This window comes from Onychostoma macrolepis, chromosome 02 (genome assembly GCF_012432095.1).
Source record: "Onychostoma macrolepis isolate SWU-2019 chromosome 02, ASM1243209v1, whole genome shotgun sequence".
NCBI lineage: Eukaryota > Metazoa > Chordata > Actinopteri > Cypriniformes > Cyprinidae > Onychostoma > Onychostoma macrolepis.
The window spans coordinates 23601195-23621250 of NC_081156.1; the positions used below are offsets into that span (position 1 = coordinate 23601195).

Genomic DNA, 20056 nt, shown 5'->3' on the forward strand with positions numbered 1-20056 from the left:
AGTGTGTTTAATGGTGTGATATATGAAAAAGAGACGAAAATTGTCTGTGCTTTTCAGTCTTTTCTTTTAATCTTATAGTATTAAAATGTTATATAAATATTCTGAATTCTGTTGTTCATTGCTGCAGTTCCTAGTGAATGTCTGAGAACACTGCCACCTTGAGGCACATTATACCTGCACACCTACACAATCTGTTACATATGATAATGGATTAACATTTAAACAATAGTCAATTTTTATATGGGATTAATGTAATTGACAATATTAGTATGCTTCATTTGATTTTTTATGTCACAAATATGTCATCTTTTTATCTGCTATTTTACATAAGTACACTTGGATTGATCAGCTTATTTATTTTTCACTTTATTTATTTTCATTCACTTCAACTTGCATCTGCAGTTTACAGATTCTCTTTTAATCTTTGACTCTCTATCTATTGTTTGTTCTAACTGGATTAAATAAGGAAAGGTTTTTGTACAGTGTTGATGTGTTTCCTGTCACTGTGGGCCTCAGAGCACAGTAGTACAGAGCAGAGTCTGATACAGCAGCAGAGGAGATCTCCAGATCCACATGGATTTTTTCCATTTTCGTTACTATAACAGAAAATCTTGAATCTACTCCAGATACCTCAGTCCCTTTTGCAGCACTGTGTGTGGCTACAAGAAATTCTGGTTTTGATTTTCCATACTGACGGTACCAGAAGAGATTATCTGTAACCCCAGAGGAGGAATAACTGCAGGACAGTGTAGCTTTTTGACCCTCATCAGCACCAACATCTGTTGTATCTGGACTGATAGTATTTCCAAAGACAACAGCTGAAACAGAAGAGAAATGGGTAGCGTTTTAGAGAGATTTTATGCAATCAGTCACATAAATCAATCATTCACTCAATAGAAATACACACCTGCTGAGGCACAGAACAGAATAACTGAATGAAGATCCATTGTACAAGTGTTCACTCTGAGAAGAGTCAGACTGAATCATTTCTACTACAGTCTCTGTCAGACACTAAGATCATATCAGATCTGTAAACACTGAGTCCCTCCTCTCTCAGCCATGTCATTCACACCTGGGTAACAAAAACAAGAGCCAATTACACTCTTTAATGTATGTTCTTGTGTCTGTAATGTGTTTTGTGTGTTATATTGTAATTTAGTCTATGGTATACATGTAATAAATAAACATTTGTGACCCTGGACCACAAAACCAGTCTTAAGTCGCTGGGGTATATTTGTAGCAATAGCCAAAAATACATTGTATGGGTCAAAATGATTGATTTTTCTTTTATGTCAAAAATCATTAGGATATTAAGTAAAGATCATGTTCCATGAAGATATTTTGTAAATTTCCTACTGTAAATATATCAAAACTTAATTTTTGATTAGTAATATGCATTGCTAAGAACTTCATTTGGACAACTTTAAAAGTGATTTTCTCAATATTTTGATGTTTTTGCACCCTCATATTCCAGATTTTCAGATAGTTGTATCTCGACCAAATATTGTCAGATTCTAACAAACCATACATCACTGGAAAGCTTATTTATTCGGCTTTCAGATGATGTATAAATCTCAATTTCGAAAAATGTACCCTTGTGACTTTTTTTGTGGTCCAGGGTCACGTTTGTATATTTTCTGTGTGAGTTAAATGCATCTGTGTGGTTCCATAATATACACTACTGTTCAAAACTTTGAGGTTGGTTATTTATTGTTTTGTTTTGTTTTAAATAGGTCTCTCTCCAGTATTCAGTGTCACATGATCCTTCAGAAATCATTCTCATATGCTGATTTTTTTTTGTTGCTCTAAATAATTTTCTTATCAGTATCAGTGTTGAAAACTGCTGCTTGATTTTTTTTTTTTTGTGGAAACCATGATGCATTTTTTTCAAACAACATTTATTTCCGTCTTTTTTTAACAATTTAAAAGTCTTTACTTTCACTTTAAGAGATCAAATATATTTATGCCCTGCAAATGAAACAAATTCTAAAATTGTCTTTCAGTTTCCACTGCATTTGATAGATACTGTGGAATGTTTCCATCCAAATGAGAAAAATCATGTTCGCCAGATATCCATTAATTATTTTAAATGAGACAAGCTTTTAAGAATCTAACTGAAAACTTAACACACACACACACACAAATGAGTGGTCAGCTTTGAAAATAAATATAAAGTTATTTGAACATATTTGTTTCTTGCAATTATTTCTTGCAACAAATAATCATCTCTTATTTAATTGTTCATATCAAAACGGTATTACTGTGCACAATCCTTAACAATGTATCATTGCTTTATGTAAATTTATTGATTATGATATAACTACAACAAGACTATCAGCAACATTTATTTGGCCATTTTACATACACTCTTAAAAATAAAGGTGCTTAAAAGGTTCTTCACAGCGATGCCATAGAAGAACCATTTTTGGTTCCAGAAAGAACCATTCAGTCAAAGGTTCTTTAAAGAACCGTCTCTTTCTTACCTTTTTAGAATCTGAAGAACCTACTTTTGCCACAAAGAACTTTTTGTGAAACAGAAAGGTTCCTCAGATGTTAAAGGATCTTTATGGAGCCATTTAGACAAAAAGGTTCTTCTCTATGGCATCGCAAAGCACCCTTTTTTTTTTTAGAGTGTAGCTTCACTGAATCAAGGAAACAGCTATCTGAGAGCATATTTCTGCTCCTGTGTTTCTGTATGTGGTTTGACTTGAGTTTTCTCACTGTGGGCCTCAGAGCACAGTAGTACACAGCAGAGTCAGACACACGCAGATTCTTGATTGTCAGTGGAACTGAATCTGATGACACTTCAGAGTGAAATCTCTCCTGAAACTCAGTGCCAGTTTCTCCAGTTCCAAACTTGTCCCTTCTCAGGATGTATTTAGGAATGTCATTTGCTCTCTGGATGTACCAGAAGAGATCTGGAGCTGTTGAAGCACTGCTGTATTTGCATTTTATTGTCACTGATTTTCCATCCAATTCAGTCTGATGTCTTTCTGGCTGGCTGACTGTTTCTTCCCCTCTGCATTCTGCAAACATATTCAATTAATTAAATACAAAAAAGTGACACATCACCTAGAACAACTTACTAAAATGTTCATGGATATGTAAGAATTTTATTGCCATACCTAAATAAAGTACAAAAACAAGAAACAAATTCCTTAGCCATTGTGCCATGGTTTCCCTTAGTAGTTTGGATAATAGAAATCACCATCCACTGATGGGAGAAGAAACACCCAACAGAGTCAATATCTAGTTTGGTCTCTTTGAATGATTTTGATAACGCATAATGTAACTCCTCCCATTCTCAAGGTTCGCTGTGTGATATATTCTGTCTGGTAATGGCAGTTATTACAGTATAGTCTTTAGATGTTTTTGCTCCATTTGACAACCTTATGAATACTGATATTATCATAAAATGTGTTAATGTTTCATATATAAATAATTTTCCAAAATGAATTCATATCCTAAATGCAATTTCAACTACTTGACTTAATATACTACATATATTTTGCATGTGAGTTTCTGCAAAATAGATCCATTTAAATGTAGCTTTTAAATGTTGCAATATATATCCACCAAACAGGACTTTAAACGAGGTAACAAGGGTTATTGTCTTGGCATTGAGTGTGTTTCAGTCACTGTGGACTTCAGAGCACAGTAGTACACAGCAGAGTCAGACACACACAGATTCTTGATTGTCAGAGGAACTGTTAATGTAGATGTGTTGAGATCTGCATTAAATCTCTCCTTGAACTCTTCGGCATTGCTGCTAGATCCAGAAAGTGTAATCAGCATGTATTTTGGGGATCCATTAGTCTTCTGTTGGTACCAGAAGAGATGTGGATATTGAGTGCTGGTTGCTTTGTAAGTGCAGTCAAGAGTGGCTGTTCCATCTTCATAAGCTGTCATAAATGGTTTGGACTGTATTACAGTGTCCTGTGCTGTGCATCCTATTCAATCAAACATAAATCATTGAACACTATGAACTTAACGATAAAAAATAAAATAAAAATCAAGAATGTCAAAATACATACCTAGGATAAATGTCACAAAAAGTGTACTGTAGCACAATGTCATCACTGCAGTGTTCAATATAGGCTATGCAAAATAAAATAGATATTCACTGTCTATGTCTTGTTACCGCTTTCATCATTTACAAAATGCTAAATACAAAACCTGGGAGGAGTCATTTACATATAGACTATCCTCATTGCCTCACAGGGTTTACACTTAGGCTATATTAGGTTATCATATTATATTGGAGCTGTCTAGTCCAATATATTTTCCCCTCATTTTATTTTAACCTTTAACCTAACGCTAATTTAACATTTTCAATCGAATATTGGAGCGACATGTCTGTATTTATGTCTATGGTGTTGCAGCCCGACATCTCTAGTGTTTTTGCGTGAGGATTGAATGTGATTTGGTCACAGTGGGTCTCAGAGCATCGATGCTGGATGACTTCAGGTCTCTGTTAGCCTGTATCTCTTCTTAAACTCCGTATGTAGTCCATTAGACAGCCGTTTCACCATGTCCATTGTCCATGTCCATTGTTCATACAGAGAAAATGCTAAGTAAAATCAACAGCCAATCGGTTAAGCCATTTGTTGTATTTCACATAATAATGAGGCTCAGCCTGTCACTTTGATACCTAAGACGACACTGTCACCTTGTGGTAAGTTCTGTTCTGAGCATACAGTTGCCTGTGTTTCAAGTTGCCGTGTCCCTCACTTTTTAAACATTATCAAAAAGGGCATAAGGTTGCAGCTAATATTAAAAAACCTACGACAGAGTATACGACATATTTAAAACTATATAATACTCACCGAAATTCCCTGTGTTATCTTGTTCTTTCACATAGAGCGAACTGCAACTCCACTGCAGTAGATGGCGATGTAGAGCAAGTTGCAGACGAAGATGTTTCGCTAAAATACCTGATATATAAATCGCGTGGACCGTTTTATGTGTTTGCTTAATAGTAGTACAGTCGATCATTTTATATAAAATCGCATAACCTACACAGCGACACAGCGACTCCAGAAAGGGAAATTCAGCGCGCGCTAAATAAACCATCGTACACGCCTGCAGTACAAAGCCAATACTAACAAGAATGGCGAAAGGAATGTACTTAGAGCATTATTTAGACAGTAAGTTTTTTAAACGATATTCTTCAAAAACTTTTTGCCACGTTTTAATTGCTGTCAAGTTGTATGAAATGTGATGAATTCCTCTTGCAGCCCACTTGAGTTGAGAAGTTGTTGTGTTTTAGCGTTACAAATGTATCAGTCTTATGTGTTACATTACGATAGAATGCTGAACTGTACGCGACTGAGTGCCTGAATAATGTTTTGCAATACCCTTGGTCAGTATGTAAGGTTAGCTTCCTGTAGCATATGCATCCATGTTGTTTAGTTTCCTAACATGTAAACACAGTTTGCACGATTTTTAATTATAATCATTCACTCCAGGCATCGAGGGACTTCCCTGCGAGTTGCAGAGAAACTTCTCATTAATGGAGGATTTAGATAATAGAACTGAAGGTATTAATTTTTGGATCAGTATCACTTTGTATCAGAGGCCATTACAGTTAACTTTTAAAAATTGTGACTAATGAACAATTATATTCTCACTGTTGTTCACAGAGAAAAAAGCAGAGATAAGTGACCTAGCTTCTGATTATATTGCAAAAGTTAAAAATCTGGAATCCGAGGAGCGTGTCCAGCATTTAAAGAAGATTGAAAATGCCTACAACAAATGCAAAGAGTACAGCGATGACAAAGTTCAGCTTGCAATGCAGATTTATGAAATGGTGAGATGCAGAGTCCTCCGTTTTATATTTGCGTACACAGTGGTACACTGGATGCATCAAGCAAAAATAAGTCTGCTTGCATTTCCAGGTGGATAAACACATTCGGCGGTTGGATGCTGATCTTGCACGCTTTGAGAACGATCTGCAGGAGAAACTGGACTCGGGTAGCCTGGATAGCTCAGATGAAAAGCAAACTCGAAGTAAGTGTTATTGTTCAGAGCTTGTCTTCATGTATGTATGTATGTATCAATACAATCCATGCCCAGTATATCCCTTTTGCTGTAATTTGGGGTGAGCCTAAACGGACTCGTTTGTTGTTTCAGAAGATAAGAATTTAAAAGACAAGAGGGCATCCCATGGAAGAGACAAGAAAGGATCAGATCAAGACTCGCCCAAGCAGAAAAAAATGAAAAATGGGTAACTATCATATTAATAGGACACATTTGATTGATGCATGTGCATATTATTTTAAGGCTTTGTATTAAACTTTTTTTGTGTGTGTGTTTTGTCTCCCAAACACTAGTGCAAACGTAAGTGATTCTCTGCTCACCATGCACCCATCAGATGTCCTGGATATGCCAGTGGACCCTAATGAACCCACATACTGTTTATGTAGTCAAGTATCATATGGAGAAATGATTGGATGTGACAATTCTGATGTGAGTAATAGTTATACAATATAAATCATTTTTAAGTTTTTTTTTAAGCCATTGTTTGAGAAAATACAATTGTCACACAGAAACAAGTACTGTTTACAACATAATAAAATAAGGAAACAAAATTTATATGTAAAAGAATAAAAAGGAAGGTTTCTTCTCTTTTAACAGTGTCCAATAGAATGGTTTCACTTTGCTTGTGTTGGCCTAACAACCAAACCAAAAGGAAAATGGTGAGCCAAATTCCTTTACTTCATATGTGTTTTATTTGCACACTTCACATACTGACTGACCTCTCCATGTACTTAATATTGCCGTTTTAAAATATTGTGTTCTCCATTTACAGGTACTGCCCACGATGCACCCAAGAGACGAGAAAAAAATAGTCTACTTCTACAATGCATACTAAATAAAATGTCCAGTTATTACAGCCTATTCAGTGGAAATCAAATAACTTTTTGAAAATGTGCCTTTGCTATGTAGACGACCATGAATGTAACAACAGGGAAGAATATTAAATGTATTTTCCAGTTGGTGCCAGCAGAGGGCTTAGATCTCTTTCTTTTCATTTTGCCTTGGAATAAAGTTGTTGTTTTTTTAAATGTTGTTGTTACTTTTATGCCTTGTCTAAATAGCTTGCATCTTACTATGTACAATATATAAATTAAGTTTCTAGTTTAAGTTTCATCTAACCGCATGGCTCTCATGGGACTGAAATACATACGTTGGCATACTGGGTGAATCGTAGAATGAAATCATTTAGCAAAGTTAGAATCAGATCAGTGTAGGGAAATGTAGTTTTTAGAATACTCCAGCTCAGTGTAGTGCAATCAAATATAGACTACATTTCCCGTCATGCAACAGAGTCGTCAGCACTCATGGACGGAAACCATTTGCAAACAGTAGTAGTTTGAGGTTGCAGAAAGCTTATCATAGTTAGTTTTTCGCGAAGTACAATAATATTAATTCAGATTTTTATGAATAATAGATTGGATTAAACACTGTTCAACCTAAAAAGCTACGTTTACTGAAGTCCAGACACTGGGCTGGGTCGACAGTTCCGCTTCCCCTCCGCCATAGCAGACAGATCCTGTGTCCAAGAAGAAGTTAACTCAAAAAACTTGCAAGCACGTCTACACGGCGTCGCAAATCATAATCTCCAGGGAGATATTCTCATTATACTTGCAGCAAAATCAGTTTATGATACTGAAAAAGGCGGAGCCAAAACTTTGAAGAGATTTGCGGGAGTTCTGGTGAGTTGAAAATACAAAACTGGTCTAATCTGACATCTGCTCGGCCAGCAGTGCGCAGATCTCTTGATATTCAGAAAGGGTGATGTGTATTGATGATTAATCACTGAGCTTTTGATCTTATAATACTTGGACAGCCTTGTTTTGAAAATGCAGAGTTGTTTTCTGGGTTGATTTTCTGCAAAAGAACATGCATTAGCTTAGGTAGATAGTAGTCAACAAGACCTAGGCGAAGTCAATCTTAAGCTTAAGAATTTTTACATGAACTGTTGTTTCATATTAGTGTTTGTTAAAGTGTACTTGCGTGGGAAACAAACAATACTGTAAATCAAAGTCCCACGTTATGGGCATTTCTTTCATATTTTTGATGGTATGTCATGTGACAATTATGTTTTCTTTTCTTCCTGGAAAACAAAGTAGATGTTTGGCATAAATCATATAAGTCACCATTCACTTTAATTGTATGAAAAAGATGCAGTAAATAAATGGTGACTGAGTCTGATGGTTCTCATAGCATTCTGTCTAACATCTCATTTTGTGTTCCACAGAAGAAATGAAGTCATGAGGGTGAGTAAATGATGACAACATTTTCATTTCTTTGGCAATAAGCAAGAATTTAGCAGTTAGAAAGTTGGCTGCTTCTTCGCTGGACCAGCACATGCCTAAGCTAGGCTTAGTTCAGGAAGCCTTGCTCAGTATTTCCTTTTATAGAAGCTGCAAATACAAAAGGCCCCTGGTCTGTCTTCCTGTAAACAGTTCCTCTACACAACCACACATCTGTAAAAGAGAGGCGTGCTCTGATATCTTTGTTTTGGTCCAGTTGGTCAGAATAAGTGCAAGTGTGTGACCTATAGTGGTCGTGGCTGGTAGGATTAGGAAATGCTTCAGTTATCCGTCCACCAATCAGAAGAGGAGGGGATGTGAGTAATAGGAAGTGGAGGCGCTCTGCTGATTAATTTTTTCTTCACTGTCTCTCTAGTGGTTGCTTGAAGATTGTAATCAGCACTATTAGAAGTAACATAGCTAGAACTGTTTTGACCAAAAATGTTTGATAGATTCAGTCCACGGGACTTGTGTCAGTGCACCATGAATGTTGGTCGAATGCCGATTAGTGAATAGTGATGTTCTTGCATTCATATGGAGGGCCCACATTGCATGCATAGTCACTGGCACCTTATGTTTACTTTTGGCCCGCCAGTCTGTAACTGTGAAAAACAAATATATGTTGGTTAGTTTAGGCCTGGCGTGGCTTGTATCAAAGCGGCTCAGGGGAGCAGACGGGAATGTCCACAGTCCCGCTTCCCATGAGCTTTCTCTGGCATTTTCATCTCACTTCCCCTGTTCGTTGACACAAACTGAGAGGACAGCTTCTAGCCTTTGGCTGAAGTCCTACTTACTTTTTACGCATGCAATAAATGTAAATAGAATATCTTCATGATGTTACTGGAGAAAATCCTATAATTTGTAACAAGTGGAGCTTTCTGTGATATCGCTGTGTATTTATGCATTTGGCAGATGCTTTTATCTAATGGAACTTATATTGCATTAAAGTTTTGCATATATTTTATTTATTTATTTATTTATTTGTTGGTTCATGTGCTCCCTGGAAATCAAATCCATGAATTTGGTCTTACTAGTGTCATGCTCTTTCTTTAGTCTTGAATTCATGTCTTGATATAGTCTGTCACTGTGTGTTGATAATGCATAAATCAAAAGTAAAAGTAAAATCAAAGAGAAAATAAAAAATATATAATTGACTCACCATTGCTGTTAAATATGCATGAATTTTAATCTCGTCACGGCAGTGGCAAGTGAAAAGCCAGTAGTTCTTGTCAAGCATAGATCATACAGTACATCTATTTATTTGAACTTTTTCATTTACCAAACACTTTTGTCCGCATCCTGAAGATATTCTATCAGGTCTATATAAGTATGAGCATTTCATTGAGATTTTTTATATGATAAAATGATACTTATCGCGATATAAGTTTCCTTTATAAGATGATAACAAGAGCTTGATATAATGTTTATGCACCAAAATTGGAATGAAATAGCGCTACTCATTTGAGCCTTGCCACACAGACAGTTTAGCCACTTGGCTCAAAGTTCAAATGGCAGCGTAGCGCCAGCAGGTCACTAGAGCAGATGCGTTAACTCGCTGATGAGTCTTGGTCACACAAGCACTAAAAAGCACTAGTTTGCAGCCAGATGAAATAGCGCTGAGAAACACTGTGCGCAACGATACAGTCAGAAGGCTTTTGATGCATATGCTATTATGGAAGACCCTTTATTGTAGCGATTAATTTTAATAAAACTCAAACAGTCAGAATAATTACATTTTAGATTTATTGTGATAAATATCGATATTGACTGATTTGAAAAATGTTATCATGATATTGATAATTTTTTGGCTATATTGCCCAGCCCTACTGAATAGTTACCTTTTTTTAAAGCAGGGTTTCTTGCATCTGAGTTTAACTCAAACCTTGATCAATTCAACTACCTGTAATTTTCTAGTGATTCTAAAGACCCGGATTAGTTTTCTCATGTGTGTTTGGGGTGGAGCTAAAATCTGCAGGGCACTGGTTTGAGGAACCCTGTTTTAAATCCCCACATTACCAGCAAAGCTTAAGAACAATGGATGATTGACTGACGAACAAGTGTTCCTCAGCAGGGCTCTGGAAGTTACAACTGAAATGGTCACAAATATGCTAATAAATTTGTGACAAGTATTTAAAATATGATCACCCTTGACTTTGTGTGCATCATTTTGTCTTGCGACTCATTGGTTAAGAACTTGTATTTTACCAGTATTTCTTGCATGCAACCGTGAACTCACCACAAGCCTTTATGTCTGATTCGCAGACAAACCAGTTCTCCATGAAAACATTCTTAAAACATTTTAAAACTGATCTCAGTAATTTTTAAACAAAGCTCGCTCTTTATCCAATGATCCTGTAATTTTTCAACAAAATAAGTCACTTGGCTAATTTGATTCCCAAATGTTTAAATTTTTTCCCTTGGAGTTCTGGATCACATTATCCATGGCTTCACAGAAATGGTTGTTTAATCAGTAGCTTGAGGCTGTAAGATTCATGATAGCTCGGTTTCTAAAGGGAAAACCTGAAACACTGACTGTGAGTGGAAAAAACTCATGAAATGGACTGTGCAGAAGTGTGTTTGAGCCTATAAAACACTGTGCTGGAGAGAGCCACGCCTCTCCAAATCACTGTCATTACAGGAAAGCAAGTTAAGACTTGATGATCCCAAATAACATTCCTTAAGGAAAAATGGAACATTTTTTACTGAAATATGCGATCTGGCAGTCAGTGTAGTGGTATTCAATACTGAATGAAACCATGCTTTAAACAAGAGTTTATTTTCAGATCCTCTTTTATAGATTTGTGGGGCTGAAAGTGCTCTCTAATCAAGCTCTTAAAACATCTCCCATAATCCTGATTCATTCCTACTAGTGCGATTGTTGTGTAACAGTGGTGGTTTCTCAGAACGAGAGTCAGTGATGTGTAAAGGTATGTCCAGTCTAATGTCTCCTCCGCTGTAGGGCCTTATATCAAGCCTGAGGGCTGGTATATCACTATAGCAATGCGCAGCACAAAGGCATGACTGCACTCGCAGCTTTTTATCCTGCCGTGGAATGAAGTATGCCTGCATCAACACGCCTTTATCTCGGCTCCCTTCAGTGGAAGCACAGGGAGAAAGAGACTGTGGACACACCATAGCGAAGACCCTCAATGTCCCAGGAGTGTGGCAGATCTGGGCCAGGGACCTCAACTGGATCTTCCATCAGGGTTCTTCAGGGTGAGGTGGCGTTAGTGGTCATACTGGCATCTGTTTGCGTCCTTTTTCCTTGATTTCTTTAGTGTTGACTGCGCTTTTTTTTTTTACAAGCTGAAGTGTGCTGGAAAAAGCTCTTTAAACCGATTGTGCTTCAAAAGAAATTAAATGTATTCATTTATGCAGTTTGACTACTTGATGAAAGAAGATACAAGTGTTTTGTGTAGTTTTTTTTTCCGTTGGATTGCATGTGATACATACTGGAGTTTTATCTATTTCCTAATCAGACTAGCTTCTGAGAATGTTCTTGCATTAAGTCCTCTGATCTTTATTCTGCCCATGTTATTTTTTCTCTGTAGGGATACAGGAACTGGCTCACAAGTGTTAGTCAAAGATCATGCAAGACATGTGCAATACTTAGGCTTTTATTGAGCATTTCTCGACTCCTCAGAAATATCTTTGTTATATAGCTCAGGTAAAACTTGACTTTCTTGTGTTTTTAAGGATCTTTTAAAGCTTTCATGATGAAAGCACTTTTTTGGGGTTTTTTTAGTTCTCTGTTATAGAAGTTAAATCATGTGGTGAAATGCAGCTAGGATAAATATCTAATGTTGCATCACCGTTTGTCATTTTCATATCATCTAATTTTGCTCAGCTAGACCGTTGATTCTAAAAAAGATTAAGAATAAACTAGAAAGTGTGTAATCTATGGCTGTGTGAGGCAATTACTCATTTGAACATTCAAATGAGTCATGTTCAGATGCATTAAACCTAAAAACTCTTGGCCATCACACTATTTTTTTGTCTCTGTAGTTATAATCAATTAGGTATCTAAGGTCTTTGTTGTTTGAATACAATGCACAGTTGAACTGTGCTGTCAAACAGGAAGAGATTGTGGTCACATCGAGTTTGAGTTGCAAATGATTTGCTAAATTGACCTCACTAAGGTGAGACAGGATTTTACCTTATTTGGACATGTTGATGACAGGGGCGGAGAGGATGCAGACAGCCGCATGATGGCACTGATTTCTAACCAGACTTGATAGACTGTTTGCGAAAACACCTTTGTACCATCTTAGGCCACATGCACCTGATGAGATTTTCTATTAAGCTACTGAATAAATGTCTCTTCCTTATTAGTAGAAATTTGAAAAGAAAAAAATTGAGGACACATTGTTAAATTCACCTCTATTCCAAAATCAAAAAAAGCATTATAAATGTGCTTCCAACAAACAATCAGTAAATAGTTTTTAGCCAAAACTGAAATAAAGTAATTGAACTATATGCTGTTGAGGACCTCATGATGAACCAGTTGTGGTAAATTTCTTCTGCCTCTCAATATTTCAGCTAAACTTGTTGCTATTCTATCATAATTTTTGCTCTTGGTGAAATGTGTCCACATTGTTGACATGTTTACCTGTTGTAGCTTATCCGTGCTCTGTGTATTCAAAACACATCACTGAAGAATCATTTGGCCCTACAAAACTATCTCGGCCATAATTTCATTTTTTTCGTTGATGAAATTTTGTTTCATTACTAAGAAAATCATTTGTAATTCCATTCAGAGATACTTGTATAGCATTTTCACAGTTCAATATTGTTCCAATGTAGTTTTACAGTAAAATATGACAGCCCTTAAAGTACATAACAATAACAAAACAATACTCTCAAATTTTCCCTAAGAACCCTTTTGTGGCTCCACTGAAGATCTAATCAGCATTGCATGTACCTGTTACAAAGAAGGCAATCCCATAGTCCATTGTGACAGCCTTAGTGAAAATTCTTATCAAAGAAAAATGTACAGAGAAAAATATCATTCAGAACTGAAAAGAATACATTTTTTCCATGTGCCTTATTTTTGTTTTATTTGTAGTTGCTGCCTATATAGAGTGCATCAAATCAGGTTCTATTTTGGTTAAAATGCTATCATAGACAGCAAGGTAGCAAAGCTCACTAGGTTTAAGTGTGCTGATGTCACACAGCCAATCCTTAGCAAGACATCCTGTTGTGTAGACTTGCTGTCTGACCTGAAAACCTCAGCACTTTCAGTTGAATTGATGACCTGCTAGAACTGTTACTCTCAGAGGATTGCAATGCTAAGCTAACTGACAGCTTTCTGTGTTGCAGATAGGCAGTGAATACTCAAATGTATCAGTTGCTTTTGCACAGGGGTCGACATTGTTGGCGTACTCAAAAAAGAGTTGGCAGCTAGCAGAACATGAGACAGAGTCTCTCTGTCCATGCTAACTTGTTGACTGGCTGTTTTTGTAGTACAGTAGCAGCTGTTGGCTAGTGGTTAGTAAGTTTTGCACTGTTTTAGCAGACTCTTGGTGTGGCTGTTGTGGTGGTTGGAAAGCTTTCATAAAAGGTCTGTACAATAAAATTCTGAAATTGCTCCTCTGAGATTTTACTGAAATAGTTACATTGTTTTTAATGGGCATTTTAAACAACGCATTGCTGGACGAATAACCTTGTTTATTTTGCTTGTATTCTTCTAGTGATGGATCTGGTATGCCCTGATAAAATCTCTTGCTAAAATGGCCTGCTATCTGTCATTCTCTTCATTTGTTGTATCTTAATTGTCTTTAGTGCAGCAATTCATTTATCAGCTAATTTGTTTGTTTCTCTGCCTCCCTCTGCAGGTTGATCTCTGAAACCCTATTACCCTTCTGAGTGTGTTTCCCTGTCATGTCTGACAACGGAGAGCTGGAGGACAAACCCCCTGCCCCCCCAGTCAGAATGAGCAGCAACTTTGGCATTAAGGACAGTATGTCAACAAACCCCAGTTCTAAACCCCTGCCCTCTGTCCCAGAGGAGAAGAGGGACAAACCGCGCAACAAGATTATATCCATATTCTCAGCAGAGAAAGGTAAGACCAGAGGGCCCAGGGTGCACTTTTGACAAAATATTTCACTTAAATGATGTTTTCCTTTATTATATTGTTTTTGAAGTAGGATTGTGGTTTTAAGCAGATGAACTTGTAATTTGTTAACAGCATCATTTATGTGTATTCATTTTTCTCTGTGAAAAGGTTTAACCATATGCATGTCATGAGGTTTCAGTTTAGCTTTTTACTTAATTACCATATTTTTTGTATGTAAATTCCCAATTCTAAAGATTTGTAGGGGCTAATTTGTTGTTAAAAATTATTCATGTGATTAATTTGATTAAATATTGGCTTAATATTTAATTTGATTCACTTTTTAATCAATTAATGGCCCTAAATGTTCTTCACTATAAAAAAACCCAAAAACATTCTTTCTCCTCTTTCGCCTTGAATAAAAGTGTAATATAGAAGATTTGATGTTCAATTGTAGTTGCTATTGTTTTTTTAATTAGTGTTTTTTTTCAACATTTGAGTTGTCCTGATTACTTTCATTGTTAATGACTTATTATAACCCAGATTTGTGCTTTTTTTGCCACATAATACCACAAATGGTGACGACAAGGCTCAACTTGTATTGAGCTCAACACATTCCTTTAATTGACCCTTCTATAGTATGTGGTAATTGATCACATTTTTGGACACAGAGGCTCATCTCAGACTTGGGATCATTGATTGTAAAATTGTCCACTGGAATCTGTCATTTTTCCAGTGACCAGAAGCATGTAACCACAATCCTTCTTTCTGTTTAAGGAAGAAAAAAAGACAAGGATAAGGAGCGCCCAGAGATTTCAAACCCTTCTGACTTTGAGCACACCATACACGTGGGCTTCGATTCTGTCACGGGGGAGTTCACTGTGAGTTAGACATACTTTCCTACTTTCCTCTGGTGCAATTTACCCAGGCTGCCCCTGATCTGTCCTAATCCATCAGATGCTAGAAAGAATTGCCAATTCAATTGCCTAGATTGATTTCTCTGACCATTTGTCTCCTGTCTGTCATAGTGCACTGATTTAATTTGCTGAAGTTTAATTAATCAAATTATCAGATGGGCCCTAACTCACTTTCTTATTTTCATTCCCATTTCTCTATCTCTATCTGTGTCTCAGGGCATGCCAGAGCAGTGGGCTCGGCTGCTGCAGACCTCCAACATCACGAAATCTGAGCAGAAGAAAAACCCTCAGGCTGTGCTGGATGTGCTCAAATTCTACGACTCCACAGGCAACAGCAGGCAGAAATACCTCAGCTTTACAGGTAAATGAGTACACATGCATACCCCCACTCCAACTGTATTTGAATTCATCCTCTAATGTCTAAGTTCCTCCTCTTGATTTCAGATAAAGATGCACCACCAGCAAAAAAAGGCTCAGAGCAATCACCAGCCAAGGATCCTGATGATGATGACGATGATGAAGCCCCACCCCTGTTGTAGCACCACGTCCACAGCATACCATATCTGTGAGTGAAGATTTCTTGTCATATTTATCATGTCAAATAGGCATACTTAATTTTTTCATTTCATACTGGTTCTTGAGTGAACACCATATTGTTGTCTGGATAGGTATACACTCGTTCTGTCATCGATCCCATTCCGGCACCTGCTGCCATTGCGGACACAGATGGTTGCAAAGCTGCAGATAAACAGAAGAAGGGCAAGGGCAAGATGACAGATGAGGAGATTATGGAGAAACTTAGTAAGTCTTTGGTGGTTATTAAACATTAGAGATGCTCACTATAACAATACTATTATTATATGCACTGCAGCATGTGAAAGTGATTTTGTATGACAGAATCCTAACTGTGTTGTTGTGATTGATCTCAGGAACTATTGTCAGTATTGGAGACCCCAAGAAAAAATACACAAGATACGAAAAAATTGGACAAGGGTAAATATATTCTATGATTCGTGGCTATTTTTTCAATATGTCAGTCTGTATCACAGTAGCTGAATTTATATTAACTATAATATTGTCTCTTTACAGTGCGTCTGGTACGGTGTATACAGCTATTGACGTTGCTACTGGCCAAGAGGTATTTTCTCTATTCAGTTCTTAATCTAATTTGAATCAATGTTTCCTGAGAAAAGTCCTTGAATAAAAATTGAAATTGCATATGGGTCTAGGACAATTGCTTGATGTACACTACTGTTCACGCAATAAATAAATAGGATTTCTATTTCAAATAAGTGCACTTTTCTAGCAGCACAACTGTTTTCAACATTAAAAAAAAGAAATGTTTCTTGAGCACCACATCAGCAAATTAGAATGGTTTTTGAAGAATCATGTGACACATTTTAAAATATATTAAAACTGAATTTTAAATTATAATATTACTGTTTTTGCTGTATTTTGATCAAATAAATTCAGCCTCGCTGAGCATAAAAGACTTCTTTAAAAAATATTACAGACCCCAAACTTTTAATTACACTAAATTAACATTAAATGGACCACCATGATTTAATTGTTTGAGTTTAATTTGGGCTTTTCATAGTTAGTTGGCTAAGCTAACTGACAGTGATGTGTTTGTAGGTTGCTATCAAGCAGATTAACCTACAGAAGCAGCCCAAGAAGGAGCTGATCATCAATGAGATCCTGGTAATGAAGGAGCTGAAGAACCCAAACATTGTCAACTTTGTAGACAGGTAGTTACATCCCTTAAAGCTATTTAAACATGATTATTTTGTGCATTGTGTCCCATGATATGTTTTCAGCCATCTACTATAACATCTACCTTTCGTTTTTGGGGGTTTTTGTATGTGCAGCTTCTTGGTAGGAGATGAGCTCTTTGTGGTAATGGAGTATCTTGCTGGAGGCTCTCTGACCGATGTGGTTACAGAAACCTGCATGGATGAGGCACAAATCGCTGCTGTCTGCAGAGAGGTACAGTATTTCTGGCATAGTTGTGAGCTCTGAAGCGTTTGTTTTTCCCATCACCACCTGAACATTGTGGTCTGTTTTCTCTACAGTGTTTACAAGCTCTAGAGTTCCTGCATTCAAACCAGGTCATTCATCGAGACATCAAAAGTGACAATGTTCTATTAGGAATGGATGGATCTGTCAAACTAAGTGAGTCCATGATCCCACTGTCAAGTCCTGGCTTCATTATATCAGAACAGTTTGTATGAATTGTTTGCTCTTCTCTTTTCAGCTGATTTTGGTTTCTGTGCTCAAATCACGCCTGAGCAAAGTAAGAGAAGCACCATGGTAGGAACACCCTACTGGATGGCCCCTGAAGTGGTCACACGTAAAGCCTACGGGCCCAAAGTGGACATATGGTCTCTGGGTATCATGGCCATTGAGATGGTAGAGGGCGAACCTCCTTATCTCAACGAGAACCCTCTGAGGGTGAGCCTTTCCTGCCTTATACTTTTATTACTCTGTCACTGATTCATTTGTTAAGTCTTTTTGTAATTAATGTCATTGGTTCAAGTGATCTGTTTAACTTTAAAGAAAAGATTTATTGCATTAATGCTTATTGTTCATCTCCAGGCGCTGTACCTCATCGCTACTAATGGCACCCCAGAGCTCCAGAACCCAGAGAAGCTGTCACCCATTTTTAGAGACTTCCTAAACCGCTGCCTCGAGATGGATGTGGAGAAGAGAGGTGGAGGAAAAGAACTCTTGCAGGTAAGGGGCAAAACTGAATCCCAAAAATGCCTCAACAAATGAGTTTTGTCAGTTCATAACTCTGTTTGAATATGTCAGGGTTTCCCAAACGGGGGTTTGTGAGGGAATTAGCAATGGCTTTGTGAGGTGATGAAAAGCTAATAATTAATAAGATTGGATGTAAAATTCAAATAGATAAATAGGGCTGCCAGTTTAATCAAAATAAAACTGTAATGAACACTATTTAGTGCATTCAGGACCGCAATGTGCAGTAGGTTCTCTTTATTTACATTCACATAATTTCCAACAGTTTTGTGGACAAATGTTTACAGCATTTCACCAAAATTCTGCCAAAATAAAAGCTTGAGGATTTGAAATGTTATATGCTCAAGGGTTTGAAGTTTTGAAAGTGAGGAATTTAAGACACAAACATTACTAGTAGTAGCGGAAACTGGTAGTGTAAAATTTACATTATAATCATTATAAATGTTTTTTTATAAATATATATATATATATATATATTTTTTTTTTACTTTGAAATACAATTGTAATTTAAAACGGTAATATATTTCTGCCTTCATTTTTATGGAGTTAAAACTAATAATAATTATTATTAATATTTCCTTAAAATAATAATTTTAATACATTTAATTGAAAAAAGGCAATAGAAAGATGAAATATTTTGCTAACTTGCAAATCTTGAGACTGTTAACCATCATCAGCTAAGCGGTTTTGCTGACCAAAAAGGTTTGGGAACCCCTGGAATAGACTGTGGAGGTGTTGATGACTATTTTCTGGAAAAATGTGCTAATGTCCTTCTGTCTCTTGCAGCATCCCTTCCTGAAGCTTGCGAAGCCTCTTTCCAGCCTCACTCCCCTTATACTTGCTGCCAAGGAGGCAATGAAGAGTAACCGCTAGCCGTTTGTCACTATGTGCCAATGCCCAAATTCCTTCTCACGACCGATTCCTGTGAGAACCTCTATCACTCCAGCAGAGTCCCCCTTCTAGTCCCGTGAAGGACCTTTGCTATTCAGCCCTGAGGACCCTAGTGATCTCCACCTGGGCGACTAACTTGCACAATCACCATGTCTTGCCTCCTCACACCAAACTCTCCTTTAATGTGCCTTAAGGGGCTACAAAACCAGAGGAGCCACTGACTGTAGACCTCTCTTGTTTTCTACTGATGTCTCTCATTGTATTTGTTCAGTATAATGTAAATGGTTCAGACACCGTTGCATCAGCCAGTGTGTACCTGAACATTTCATGCTTTTCTGTCAAAATTCTATTGTATTTTGGGTATTGTTGAGCTCTGGCCTAACAAAGAACTCCCACCCCCCCACCCCCTTTTTTTTTACCTTCCAGAGAAGTTTTATAATACTTGAACTATCCCATCCTCTCTTAATGACCTGTCACTTGTGCCTACTACCTATTTGTCTTCACCCGTCTCAAGAAAACGGAACAATTTTGCTGTATGAAATTAAATGGACCATTTCTGTTTTTAAATTTTTATTGCAAAACCTAAAGTTTATTAAATCGTTTTGTATATTATGCATTTTGATTAGCATGCAGAAATGGGGGGGGGGGAAACAGAAATCAGGACATTTTTACATGTTTTGTATTTGTCTATGTATACAGTATTTTATTTTTAACTAACAATCTGACAGAATACCATACCTTAATGCGTCTCCAGAGGTTGTCATAGAAATGAATAATTAGCTATATTGTTTGCATGTTAAATCTAACTTGTTTTTAACATTACGTTTCAATGAGAAACATTTTCAGACATTCCAATTGAGTAAATACACTTTCTCTCTGTTTTCGTCTTGTTTCCTATGAGATACAAAGTTTTTGTTAATGATGAAATCATCTTAAAAATATACTTTGTAAATTATTATTAAAACCGACTTGGAGCAAAGATGGTTGAACCTGTAACATCGACTGGTACATTTCTAGAGCTTTCTGTCATTGTGTTGTGACTCTTAAAAGTTATAGCTGACTACAGTACTTGATGAAATCTAAATGAAATTCATGTTAATACTGCTGTGAATCTTATTTGG

The 20056-nt window shown here is 36.8% G+C and overlaps 2 protein-coding genes and 1 gene segment (V, D, J or C); 2 read left to right on the forward strand and 1 right to left on the reverse strand.

Annotated features, from left to right (window-relative positions):
* Nucleotides 1-1041: 1041 nt before the first annotated feature.
* Nucleotides 1042-5073, reverse strand: LOC131553305 (T cell receptor alpha variable 18-like). The segment is given in 3 exon segments: nucleotides 1042-1072; nucleotides 2722-3026; nucleotides 4827-5073. Coding segments are annotated over 3 exon segments (558 nt in total).
* ing5b (inhibitor of growth family, member 5b) lies at nucleotides 4975-14380 on the forward strand. Its single transcript, XM_058797861.1, has 9 exons — nucleotides 4975-5147; nucleotides 5469-5540; nucleotides 5643-5809; nucleotides 5898-6009; nucleotides 6133-6226; nucleotides 6333-6468; nucleotides 6637-6698; nucleotides 6812-7718; nucleotides 14153-14380. Exons 1-8 carry the CDS (start codon nucleotides 5111-5113, stop codon nucleotides 6849-6851), a joined length of 720 nt encoding a protein of 239 aa, XP_058653844.1. The 5' UTR covers nucleotides 4975-5110; the 3' UTR covers nucleotides 6852-7718; nucleotides 14153-14380.
* pak2a (p21 protein (Cdc42/Rac)-activated kinase 2a) lies at nucleotides 14199-19931 on the forward strand. The gene is given in 14 exon segments (XM_058797795.1): nucleotides 14199-14379; nucleotides 15148-15251; nucleotides 15504-15648; nucleotides 15732-15812; nucleotides 15815-15852; nucleotides 15956-16088; nucleotides 16217-16280; nucleotides 16377-16425; nucleotides 16923-17035; nucleotides 17156-17273; nucleotides 17360-17459; nucleotides 17542-17738; nucleotides 17883-18020; nucleotides 18831-19931. Coding segments are annotated over 14 exon segments (1548 nt in total). The 3' UTR covers nucleotides 18918-19931.
* Nucleotides 19932-20056: the final 125 nt, after the last annotated feature.